This window comes from Eubalaena glacialis, chromosome 2, assembly GCF_028564815.1.
Source record: "Eubalaena glacialis isolate mEubGla1 chromosome 2, mEubGla1.1.hap2.+ XY, whole genome shotgun sequence".
NCBI lineage: Eukaryota > Metazoa > Chordata > Mammalia > Artiodactyla > Balaenidae > Eubalaena > Eubalaena glacialis.
In genome coordinates this window covers 183210271-183223657 of record NC_083717.1, presented here as the reverse complement: position 1 = coordinate 183223657, position 13387 = coordinate 183210271, and the positions used below count along the sequence as shown (strand labels likewise).

The 13387-nt window shown below is 34.2% G+C and overlaps 2 protein-coding genes across 2 annotated transcripts in view; one reads left to right on the top strand and one right to left on the bottom strand.

The window, feature by feature from the left end:
• Window positions 1–13387, top strand: part of TC2N (tandem C2 domains, nuclear) — a 45229-nt gene that overhangs the window by 14417 nt on the left and 17425 nt on the right. The window contains exons 2-7 of the mRNA XM_061182817.1: window positions 1636–1758; window positions 3122–3355; window positions 9686–9853; window positions 11309–11400; window positions 12620–12695; window positions 13233–13333. Of these exons, the coding sequence (XP_061038800.1) occupies window positions 1692–1758; window positions 3122–3355; window positions 9686–9853; window positions 11309–11400; window positions 12620–12695; window positions 13233–13333 (738 nt within the window). The 5' untranslated portion in view covers window positions 1636–1691. The remainder of the gene's footprint in view (window positions 1–1635; window positions 1759–3121; window positions 3356–9685; window positions 9854–11308; window positions 11401–12619; window positions 12696–13232; window positions 13334–13387) is intronic.
• Window positions 4580–5270, bottom strand: LOC133085650 (ribosomal biogenesis factor-like). Its single transcript, XM_061182816.1, is given in 3 exon segments — window positions 4580–4654; window positions 5147–5188; window positions 5190–5270. Coding segments are annotated over 3 exon segments (198 nt in total).

Below are 13387 nucleotides of genomic sequence, written 5' to 3'. Positions count from 1 at the left end.
GAAAAGGACCAATAACTTTATAGAAAGATGGGTAAGAGATAATGAACAGTGAGTTCATAGAGACAAATACATATTAGCCTTTATATGAAAAGGTGCCCAACCTGATTTATAATAAGAGGTGCAAATTAAAACAGCAGAAGATATAATTCCTTTCCTATCATATTGGCAAAAGTCCAGCACTTTGACAAATATTCTCTTGGTGATAGATACAGGTACTCTCATACATTGCTACTGGGAATGCAGAATGGTACAACTTTAGAGAGAAATTTAGCAATATTAAACAAAATTACACATATATTTACCTTTTGACCCAGTAGTCCTATCTCTAAGAATCTGTCTTACAGATATATACTGGGAAATATCTGAAAATATGTGTGTACAAAGTTACTGTGTCACTATTTCTAACAGCAAAAGACTGGAAACAATCCAAATTTTGATCTTGATTTGAAGAAAACAACTATAAAAAAATATTTCACCATAGGGGAAATTTGAACATTGGGTAGTTGATTATCTTAAACTTTTTAGATGTGATGATGTTATTACGGTTATGTTAAAAGAAAGTACCTTTTAGAAATACTTGACATGTTACAACCCATTACAGTTACTGTTTATTTTGATGCTCAAATTGATCCATGTTTAGCCAGGAGAACCCCGTGGAGTTAACTCTTGAGTCCTTCAGCCACATCTTTTAGAGATAATTACTTAAATATTTATGAGTGAGATTATATGATTGGAATATTTTTCAAGATAATCTGAAGGACAGGGTTAGTAGAGAGATAAAGATGAATTAAGATTTGCCTTGAGTTGATCATTGTTTAGGTGGTGGGGTTTTGTTATCCTATTCTATCTTCTTTTGTATGCATTTGAAATTTCCCATGAAAAATGTACAGGTAGTAGGCATAAATGAAAAGAGTGCATTTGGAACAAAGTCATTGAAGCCAAGGTGGGCAATTGGCTTCTTACACAATTTTATGTTCCTGGTAAATTTAAAACAGACTTTCTTTATTTCCACTATATCTTATTTGTGGTTTAGTTAGCTGGTATGTGTGTGTGCGTGTGTGTGTGTGTGTGTGTGTGTGAGAGAGAGAGACAGACAGACAGACAGAGAGAGACAGAGGAAGAGTTTAGAGAGAGAGAGACAGACAGAGAGAGACAGAGAAAGAGAGTTTAAGATAGATTTTTCTGTTAGTGTAATTCTCAGTATTAAACTAACTCATAAAATATGAAGTTGTTTGTTTATTGGCCCTCATTATAGGGCCTTTGGATGACCAAAAGAATCGATTTGGAGGAAGTGAACATTTTCTCACACTTTCTATGAGTGTCATATTTTCTTGCAAATTTTATTTGGACATTGATTTAGATATATCAGTCGAAAGAGAAAATTGAGGGTGGAATTTTTTTCAGATTTAACATTAAGATTGTTCATTTAGTAATTTTTAGGCATGTCATTTTAATAGCTTATAAGGAGCCTAGGTTATATAAAATTGCATAAAGGAACAAAAATCTATTTTGCTCTAAACATTTTTGCTTTGGAGCCCTCATTGTGTCTTAGAAAGACAGATAATGTGATTTATTTAATGATATTTAATGACATTAAGCATGATCATGTTAATTTGTTTTCTATTCTACCAACAGATTAATATTAAAATTGGAAATTTGTATCTTTTGCTGGATATTGGAGATTGAATGTAATGGCAACAGAATTTATAAAGAGTTGCTGCAGAGGATGTTTCTATGGTGGAACAGAAAAGCACGACTGTGAGTTTTGCTTTGTTTTGATTTCAACATTTATTTAATGTCTTCTTTATTTGTGACATTTTGTGATATAAATGTAAATGAGACATGTTTCCTAATTTCACGGGGGAGGCAGAAACATAAATATAAGGCACACTAGCTCAGTATGAAAGTACCTTGGAGCATAGGGGAGAGAGAGATGAATTCAACTCAGGAGACACTCTAGGACATCACCACAAAGAAGATGATCTGTGGTATGGAAGTCTGAAGAGGATTTTAGCAAGCTGAGTGGGAAGGATGGAGTAAGAGAAGGTGAGGATTAGACATGAGTATTACAGGTGGATGAAATAGTATGGGCAAAAGTAGGGAGAGAAGTATTTGGGGGATAACATACTCTGGCAAATGTTTTAATTTAAATACAGAGAATTTCCAATTTACGAACAATGCATTAAAAAGTGCCTTTCATGAATGAATGAACGACCAATAGAGAAGAGACCTGTAACTTTATCAAGACCCACATTTATCAAGGACTCTTGGAGATTTCGCTTTCTATTGCATGGTTTCCTCAGCTCTTCAAGGTTATGACTGGAACTTTATTTTTCTCTAGCTCTTTCTTATATTTCTTTGTCTAAAGCATAGCTTCTTAGTATGTTTTTGAGTATGAAGGCTTCTTTTTTGCAATAAAACATTTCATAAATTCCAACACAATAGTAGTTGTACTTCCAGTCAGTCTATAGATGGTACTAACTGTACATGGAGATAAGCTCTAGGTGTCCCTTACCTCCCCATCCTAAGTCACACAGCTTAGGAATCGCGTATCTTTCAAGATAATGGACAAAATAGGTCATAGAAGCTAGTACAGGGAGAGTCGATATTATTCTAGGGTCAAAGTACATTTTATATTGTGGTTTGGTAAAGATTTTTGTAGACTTCGAGACCTTTAGCTTCTTTTCAAAGTAACTTTTGGTATTTAAGACTGAAATTAACCATTAGTATTGACAACAAGAATTGTTTTGTTGACAGTATTTTTATTTAAATGACTAGATTATTACTTATTTGAAAGCATTGTGGAATTAACTACAATATAAACTTGTTTTCTATCTATGAGCTCTTTTGTGGAAATGAGACTCTTTAAAAACTGCTTTTACCATTATGATAAGTTAATATACTTTGGCAGTAGTATATTAACTTCTCAAATATTGGCTAGACAAAATTAATGTAGATTCCAGAGTGCTTGATAGGACCTAAGAGTAGTTTATGTATCAGCAGTTTCTTTTAAAATGATTAAATAAGTACCAAAGCATGTTAGGTTTAGATTATTATATATAAATCTACATACATATTTGTGATTTTTTTTCTCTTTTCTCTTCTCTTCTTTTCTACGCAGTATCTGTGGAAAGAGACTTTAAAGCAGCAGTATCAAATAGTCAAAATACTGCTATCTGTAAACCTCCATTGACTTCCGTTTCTGTAAAGCCTCAGGTTGGCTGTACTGAGGATTATTTACTTTCCAAATTACCATCTGATGGCAAAGAAGTACCATTTGTGGTGCCCAGGTTTAAGTTATCTTATATTCAGCCCAGGATGCAAGGAACGCCTTCACATTTGGAAGAACTTGAAGGTAAACAGTAAAATGGCAGGATTTAAAAATCAACATGCAGCATTTAAATGCTGTTACTGCTGTTATTTTGCTCTTTTACATATGTAAAGATATAAAATATCTTTTATGTACAAATTTTACATTTCATTTTTTATATGTTCTGCTGTTTCTGTAGAGGAACTTACTGTACAGTGTTTTTGAAGTCCATTATGAAATCTGATCACGATCAACACATTTGTGTGTAGATTTGGCCTTTTTAAAGGAATAACATAATTGTAATATGTCAGTTATTCTTCACACATCTAGAAAGAAAAAAAATAGAGGAATTATTCTGTTTTAGATCAGTTAATACAGGAGGTAGTCTTATTATTTTCTAAAATTTAGTGTAAAGAGAAATAAGGAAGCAATGAAGTATTCTTTCTTCCTTCCCTTCTTTCTTTATTATTATACTTCTCAGTCTAAATACACTTCCCAGCCTAAACAGCCACTTGAATGAGGTAGATTCATTGGCTGAATTTTGGCTGATGTTGTAGAGGCCAATGGACTAAGGAAGATAAAAGGGAACAACATGTAACTCTTGTATTTTAGAAATAGTTCATTTTAGTTCACTGAAACACTGTCATTCACAATGGTTTATTCCCCTCAAAATTTTATAATGAAAAATTTCAAACATACAGAATAGTTGAAAGAACTTAATGGTGAATGCCTGTATATCCACCACATAGATTCTATCATTGACATTTTACTATTATACTTTATCACATAACTATCTATCCATTTTTCTAACCATTATTAATCCTTTTGGGGGTAAGGGGAGAATGCATTTCACAGTAAATTGCAGACATCAGTACACTTCCCTCTAAATACTTAAGCATATATATCATTTACTAAAGTTCAATTGTTTACAGTTTTCTTCTTTTGGCATAAACCTTAAACACAATGAACTGCCCAAATTTTAAGCGTGTATTTGTTGAGCTTTGACAAATGGATATACCAATGTAATCTAAACTCCTATCAAGATCTACAGTATTTCTCTAAATATTTTTCCTGCCCCATCCTTTCTCTCTTCTCCTTCTGGGATACCAATTACACATATGTTGGACCCTTTGATATTGTCTTATGTGTCTGTGAGGCTTCTTTTTTTTCCACCTTTTTTTCTCCTCTCTATTCTTTTTATTTTTATTTTTTTGTATAAGACATTTAATTTATTGGTCTTTTTGGGGAATTTGATGCATCACCAGTGTATTATAACTGAGCCATTAATCTTGTAGCTTCATCAACATTAACTGGTTCATTTTCATGATACTGCTGAGGAGTCAGCTGTTTTCTGCAGAGGTTCAAGGGAAAGGCCTTTTGAGAAGCTGCAAGTTCTTTTGTATATCTACAGAAGCTTTATTCACTCTTAACTTTTTCTTTTCTTTTTTTTTTTTTAAAGATTTATTTATTTATTCATTTTATATTTTTTAATTTTTGCTGCATTGGGTCTTCGTTGCCGTGCGTGGGCTTTCTCTAGTTGTGGTGAGCGGGGGCTACTCTTCACTGTGGTGCGCGGGCCTCTCACTGGTGGCTTCTCTTGTTGCGGAGCATGAGCTCTAGGTGCACGGGCTTCAGTAGTTGTGGCACGTGGGCTCAGTAGTTGTGGCTTGTGGGCTCTAGAGCACAGGCTCAGTAGTTGTGGTGCACAGGCTTAGTTGCTTCGCGGCATGTGGGATCTTCCCAGACCAGGGCTTGAACCCATGTCCGCTGCATTGGCAGGCGGATTCTTAACCACGGCACCACCAGGGAAGTCCTGTTAACTTTTTCATCACTCACAGTGTTTATCTTCTTAAGATTAGTGGTAACTGGTTTTGCTTTAGTTTCAACCTTTTAAGCTTTTTTGGCTGGCTATGTGGAATACATTCCTGGACTTCTGCCCTCTTAGTTTGTTCTTGGCCATTGTCTCTGATACCCTCGTGCAGCTGCTCAAGTTCCAGGTGACGCCATCTGCATGCCTCTCCTTTCTGTTCTTAAGGCTGGATAATAATGACCTAATTTCAAGTTCACTGTCTCTTTCCTCCATTATTTCCATTCAGCTGTTAAGTCCATCCAGTGAGTTTTTAATTTTAGATGTATTTTCAGTTGTAATATTTACATTTGGTTCTTTGTTTATAGTTTCTATTTCTTTTCTGTGATTCCCCCCCCCCGCCCGCCCACCGCCCCCATTATTGTGAACCTATTTTCTTTTAGGTCTTTAACATCTTTGTCTACTATTCTAATATCTGGGTCATCTAAGTTTGGATTCTCTGGATTGTCTGTTTTTGAGAATGAGTCACATTTTCCTGTTTCTTTGTGTGGAGTAATTTTGGATTGTGTTCTGGATGTTGGATGTTTTGTTGTGGAGACTCTGGAACCTGTTACATTACTCCGATGGGTTTTTTTTTTTTTCTTCCTTCACTCCCTCCCTCCCTTCCCTACCTCCCTCCTTCCTTTCCTCCCTCCCTCCTCCCTTCCCTCCCTTCCTCCCTCCTTCCCTAACTTCAGCAGGCAATTAACTTGGTTGTACTGTGCTGCAGATTCTGTGTCTTTGGTGGCAGCTGCTATCTGAGCTTAGTTTTTTTATCCTTAGTTGGAGTCTGTCCCACACATGTGTGGTTCAGGGATCAGCCAGATATTTGAGCAGACTTTTAGTCATAGAATTTGAGGTTTTCTCCTTTCCAAGATTCCTACCTTACTTTCTAGCAGCTGTGGTTGCTCTGAACTCTGCCCTCTGTTCTTCAGGCCGGAAAGACTGTGGGTTTTCTACTGGAATTTTATCCACCCTGCACAGTGCCAATTTTGGCCTGCCCACAGGCTAAAAGTCATTAAAAACAGGTGGCCATTCCCCTTTGTCCCAGAGTCAAGTGCTGTTCAGAATCCTCACTACTTTTGTTCACTCTCTGGTACCTTCAGGGTATTTTGTTTGTTTTGGTTTGGTTTTGGTTTAGAGTTTATTGTAGTTATCTACAGGAGAGTTGGGTCTGGTAGGAGTGATAATTTTTTTTTAAGAAGCAAGGAAAGATGAACCCTGAGCCTGGCCTACCACCCTGTTTTGCACATATCAGCAGTGTCTCTCCAAAACAGTTTTTAAAAGTTCTGGCTCACAGGATACCCTGATCAATTGATCTTTCGCTTTCTCTCGCACTTGTTAACAACATTGGGGTTAAACCATATAAATGGTCTTGTAATCTGTTTTATTCATATCATATATTGTGAAGCTTTTTAATGGCTCCATAGTACTAAATCAAATGGATGTACCATAATTTAGTTAATAAATTCTCTATTTTTAGATATATAGGGTATTTTATGTGTTATTTTCATTATCAGAAGATAAGTAAGAAATACCTACCTGGCAAATGTTATAGTTTTTCTTTTGTCTTTTTTTTTTTTTTTTCATTGTATCACTAGAAAACATTACTTTTTGAGTGAGAAATTGGTTTACACTTAAATTATAGGCTCAATAAAGATCTGGTAAAGCCATCTGATTTTTAGCATATTGGAGAGAAAATTATTTTATTTAATTAGAGTCAGGAAAGTATTCTTGGTGCCTAATTATGGAAGTCAAACATGTGTATCTTGTATGTTTACATGAATGTGTGAGTGATGGGCTGATATGGAGATTTTGAGAAGGTAGAGCAGACCACTATCAATAATGACTAAAATTATGTTTCAGATATTTTAAGTTTGTTAAGTTGCATTGCTTACTTGCTGATGGATCTGATTATAGCTGCAGCTTACTGCTTTGATAACAGATTGTATTATTAACATTTTACTCTGTTTGCTTCATCCCATATCTATCTACCTATCCATTAAGAGAATGCATTTTGAATAAATATTGAAATTTTTAATTGGGCTTTTGAGAGGTATAAGCAATTGTGCTACTTTACATTTAGTTTTATAGCACTGTGATTCTGTAAATTGAGAGAAATGCCTCTTGAACTTTAAAAATGATATCTTTTTAAGGGGAAAATTGGAATTCTTTACTGACTGACTTATAAAGGAAAAATGGAATAAGAATATTCATTTTTAGGGCTAGCCTAGAAAGGTAGAGAGTCATCTTTGGTGCTACTGCTCTTGACAGTGCTACTCTTATTACCATAAACAGACTTTTGTAGCAGTGTTTATGTGCTGAACGATTTAAGAGTTAGCTTATAAGGTGTACAGGCTCCTTATAAGGCTCTCTGGCATCATACCTCCCTCTTGGCATCCCTCTGCCTTTGTACAGGGCTTGGATTGTACACATAGTTATTTGAACCAGAGTGTGAGGATAAGATCTCACTTCATAACCACATATTTTCATTTTCTTTTCTGAACTCAGTGTGAAGCCACCTGTTTTATTGTTTAGCTTTTTCAGAAAATATTAGTTTATACTGTGGTTTCTATTTTAAATGGGATAAAAAGAATTAAAAGATGGTGATGATTTAAACATTTAAGAAACTTTATGTCTATTTATTATTTCTAATATGAGTCTTTGAAAGGAATTTGATCTATTGTTTCACCCTTTAAAAATTGTGAGATATAATACACACAGAAAAAAGGAACAAAACAGAAATTTACAGCCCAGTGATTTACTACAAGCAAAATGCGTGTATGGTCACCACTCAAATAAAGAGAGTGTTACTAGTAAAACAAAAGCTTCCATCTTCCCCCTTTTCAGTCACTCTAGAGTAATCAGAATCCCAGTTGTAATAATCATCACTTTCTTGCTATTTTTACTTTTTACCACCTAAGCACATATCCCTAAATGTTGTGGTTTAGTTTTTTTCTGTTTTCTGACCTTTATATAAATGAAATTATATATTCAATATATATTCTTTTGTTATGGGTTTTTTATATAAATGAAATTACATATACAATATATACTCTTTTGTTATGGGTTCCTTATATAAATGAAATTACATGTTCAGTATATATTCTTTTGTTATGAGTTCTTTCATTCAACATTATGAATGAGTGGTATCTCACTGGAGTTTTAACTTGCATTTCCCTCATGACTTATGAGATTGAACACCAGGTCATGTTTATTGGCTGTTTGGATAGCCTCTCTTCTGAAGTGCCTGCTAAGTCTTAAGCCAGTTTATATTTGGGCTTGCCTGTCTTTTTCTTACTGGTTTGTGGGAGTTCCTCATATATTATGGATATGAGTCCTTTGTCAGTTATATATATTGCACATATCTTTTCCCACTCTGTGGGTTACCTTTTCAGTCTCTTAAATAGTCTTTTGACAAATGGGAATTTTCAATTGTAATGTAGTTAGGCTTATTAAAATTGTTTTTATGGTTAATACTATGTTCCATTTAAGAAGTGCTTCCCTGGTCTAAGGCCGTGAGAACTTTCTTATAAATTTAATTAAATATAAAAGTTTTATTGGTTTGCCTTTAACATTTAATTTAGATCTACAATCCACATGGAATTTATATTTTGTGCATATGTTTTGTTGGGATGAAGGGTTCTTTTTTTCTATATCAATATCCAATTGTCTTATCACCTTTTATTAATTTTTTTTTTTTTGGCCGCACTGTGTGGCTTGTGGGAACTTCCTCCACCAGGGATTGAACCCGTGCAATGGCAGTGAAAGCCCAGAATCCTAACCACTAGGCCACCAGGGAACTCTTATCACCTTTTAATGAAAAGACCGTTCTTTCCCACTGTTATGCAGTGCCACATTGATTATAAATCAAGTGTCCATAAAATGGGTTTCTCTTTCTGAGCCTTCTACTCTGTTCCATTGATCTTATTATTGTTCAAATATTCTATTCTTAATACTGAGTAGAGCAAATCTTTCAGTCTTGTTTTTCTTCTTAAAGATTATATTTTGGTGTTTCTTGGTTCTTTATGTTTCCATATAAATTTTTTTTATTCTTCTTTTCGTTATTTGATTTCTAACTTTATAGAACATACTCTGATTTCAGTCCTTTCAAATTTATTGAGACTTGCTCTGTGTATCTCAGCATGTGGTCAGTTTTTATAAATGTTCTGTCTTTGTGAAAAGAGTGCATCTCCAAAAAAATGATTATCTTTTTACTTGAAAGATGTTCTTTCTGCAGTAGAAAAATAAAGGAAACTCAGGTCACAAAATGTAGAATTGTCTGTAGGGCAAAGAGGAATGCCAGACATTTATCAGACTGTCTTGAGAGCAAGGTTCATGGCTGATGCCTGGGAGAATACTCCACACAGTTAGACCTGAATAAACATCTGCTCATTTTTTTAGATATCAAATGCACGTGATTTAGTATTACCTGAGACATTTTTTTCCCTTTGCCTTGGGTACACCAGTTGTTGGCTAATAACTCCAAGAAAAGGGTGTTGTAAAACTTTAGAAACACTTGCTTTCAGGATCTGCCAGAGCATCTTTTGGAGCTAGAAAGGTAGAACTTTCCAGTTCATCTCAGCATGGACCCAGCTATGATGTATATAATCCATTCTATATGTATCAGCACGTGTCACCTGATTTGAGTCGGCGCTTTCCTCCTCATTCAGAAACAACGAAACGATATGGATCGGGTATGAAAAAATTTTTCCTCTTTGTCTTTTCTCTTTAACAAATGTAGAAATCAAATTAAATCTAAATTCTGGAAGAAATGATTCATCTTATGAAAAACAATTTAAAAATGAAAAGCAGGCTTCAGAAGTGATATGATAAACATCATAACTTCTCTGTGGTTTATATCTAATGTAAAAATGAAAGATTAATGAGGTATGTATATTGGTAGTTCCAAGTTCCATTTTGTTTGTCCTTTTTCGAAAGAAATTTTATTTTTAGATTTTGCACATATCTTATATAACATCTATCCATTCATATTCTACAACAAGTATTTACTAGCTCTATTTATTTTCTGCTCTATTCAGTGAAAATGATGAATTTAGAAACTAATGATGAGATTAGAAAAGTAAACAAAGAAAATAGAAAATGCCTAAATGATTACCAATCTTCGTTAGTTTAATATTTGAGACTGTATCAATTATAGACTATCTGTACCTATCTGATTCACAAAATTTTCACTGATATTCAGGAAAAATATATAGCTATCTCAACCACTGAATTCAGGCTGAGGTACTGAAATAAAGTAGAAATACTTATTTAAATATGTATTTCAGCACTGTGCTAGACTATACAATTATTATACAGAATTCCATTCTTCAAGGATCTTATAGTTTAGGAAGGCAACTACATATACAGACTAGAAATATAACAGTACATGGAATTCAATATTGTAATAAGTGCTCATTAAATAGTTGAATTGCATTTAGTACAGAGGACTTACATCCTCTTAGATTATTCTTCTGGGATGAAGAATTGGATAATGTAAGCAAAAAGAATGAATTTTTCCTGCTTGATATTTGATGTGGATGTGAAAATGTGTTGTTTGATTTGTGTTGGTTTCTGTTTCAAACAAAAGTAAAATAATTGAAAAGCAATTTTTAAACTTGATTAGAAGGCTTTGTCTCTTAAGTAGATTTGCATATAATATTCATGCTATATTTCCTATAGAGATTTAGTTCATGGTAATTAAGTAGAATTAAGTGTTTCTCCTTTTTTTTAATGTGTGTGTTTTTTAAAAATTTATTTATTTATTGTTTATTTTTGGCTGTGTTGGGTCTTCATTGCTGTGCGCGGGCTTTCTCTAGTTGCAGCGAGTGGGGGCTCCTCTTCGTTGCGGTGCGTGGGCTTCTCATTACGGTGTCTTCTTTTTGTTGCAGAGCATGGGCTCTAGGCGCGCGGGTTTCAGTAGTTGTGGCACACAGGCTCAGTAGTTCTGGCTTGCGGGCTCTAGAGTGCAGGCTCAGTAGTTATGGCGCATGGGCTTAGTTGCTCCGCGGCATGTGGGATCCTCCTGGACCAGGGCTCGAACCCGTGTCCCCTGTGTTGACAGGCGGATTCTTAACCACTGCGCCTCCAGGGAAGTCCCTCTTCTTCTTTACTATAAAAATAAGTAATTTTCTCATGTCCCTTTGTAGTTTGTGACTTAAGGACTAATAGACTTCCCAATTCCCCTGGACTAAGCAAGTCTATGTTTGATCTTACAAGTTCATCTCAGCAGTTCATTCAGGTAAATTATTTATATGAATTTAATTATATGCAGTAATTTATTTTCAAGCTAAAAATTCAGAAATGTGTGAATTACATTAGGAACAACATGTTATGTATCTTTTGTAGATGTATCAATCCTAATAGCTAAAGAACAAACGCTTGGCATTTCCCATGTGCGTTATTTCAGGAAGCTCTCAGTTGAATACTAAAAGGCAATAGTTTTTCTCTTGTTCTTTTATGAATCTTACTTTTCTCATGGTATGTAATGAGGCAGTCTTGAGGCAGTTGGAATTTAAAATGGTATACTTAAAAGTGCTTATTGATTTGACTTTCCTTATTGAACATAACTACCTAGTTAGTAAAAATCAGTATTTCTGTTGAGATGTAGAACTTTAATTATTCATTAATATTAACACAGTGTTCTCCTATTTTTTGAAATAGAATTGAGTTTTTTGATGTTTAAAAAATGTTTTTTTAAATAAAGTAAACTGTGATTATTATTTAAAAAGTAGAAAACAGAATTAAGCAAGGTAAAAAGACAAATCACCTATGTTCCTATAACTGAGAATAAAAGTGCTATGAAAATATTGTTATATGTACCTGTGGACATTTTTCCATGTGAATGTATATGCATACATTTAAATGGAAATGTATTCTTAATAATCCTCAGTTGAGTTAATTTTTTGCAGAATTAATTCTTTATAGCACCATTTTTTTTTACCGTGCATCAGAATTGTTTGAAGAGCTTGTTAAAATACAGATTGCCAGGCCTCACCCCCAGAGCTTTTGATTCAATAGCTCTGCATCAGGGCCTGAGTTTGTATTTCTAGCAAGTTCCCAGGTGATGCTGGTACTGCTGGCCCTGGGGACTATGCTTTGATAACTGCTGCTTTATAGGTTTTTAGGTAACAGGGCACTTCCAAATATATTCTGATTTTCATTAGTATTTGCAAGTATGACATATAAACAGTAATCTCTTCCTCCTTATTACAAAACCAAACCAAAAACAGCAAAGGCTTTCCCATATATTACCTAGTAAGATATTTACTATTTTCCTGGTAACACACACACAGAAAACCTTTTCCCCCTTTACTATCTAAAAGTGAAAAATTCTGACCAGTAACACTGTCAGAATGATTAGCACTCAGTTTGATACTAGGGTGGGTATTGGGGCATCAGTTTCAGAATCCTTAAAGTCTGATATGCAAAATCTGACTAAAGAAGAATTTTTTTTGTAGAGACATGATTCATTGTCCAGTATGCCCAGTAGTTCTTCTTCAAGGAAAAATTCTCAGGGGAGTAACAGAAGCCTGGGTAAGGAATAAAGTATTCTACTTTTATATTCTTAAGGGAATTATTTCTACCCAATAGTATTTTGAATGTAGTTATGATAAGGTTAAAAAAAGTCTAGATGATTATATCTATGTTGTCAGTGTTATCTGCATATGAATACTCAGATCAGATGGTCCATTTTTTAGTGTTCAGGCATAAAGCATCTTTAAAATTAAATATCTTTTGTTTGTTTTAAAGTATGTTAGTGAGGGAATTTCCAGAAGCATACAATATTAAGGCCATATCAGTGTTATTTGGGAAAGTTTTTCTTAGTTTTAACTTAAATTCTTCCGGTTATAATTGGGTTAAGTTTTTAAGCCAGGTACTTTTTATAGTATATCTTCCCCCAGCACTTCAATAAAAGCATTGAAGTGTGATTTTTGTCTTAATAAATTGACAACTTTAAAAAGTAATTAGAGCAGTTTTCAGTTGTGCTTTTAAAATTGGGTTGTATCAAAGCTCAGTTGGATTGGAAGGATTGCACAGTAATTCAACCATCTTTGTTCTTTTACAATTCAGATACAATTACTCTATCAGGAGATGAAAGAGATTTGGGGAGATTAAATGTGAAAATGTTTTATAATTCTTCAGTAGAGCAGATCTGGATCACAGTTTTACAGGTAAGTTAATACAGTTAATACAAACTTTTCTTACATAATTGAATATTTAGACTA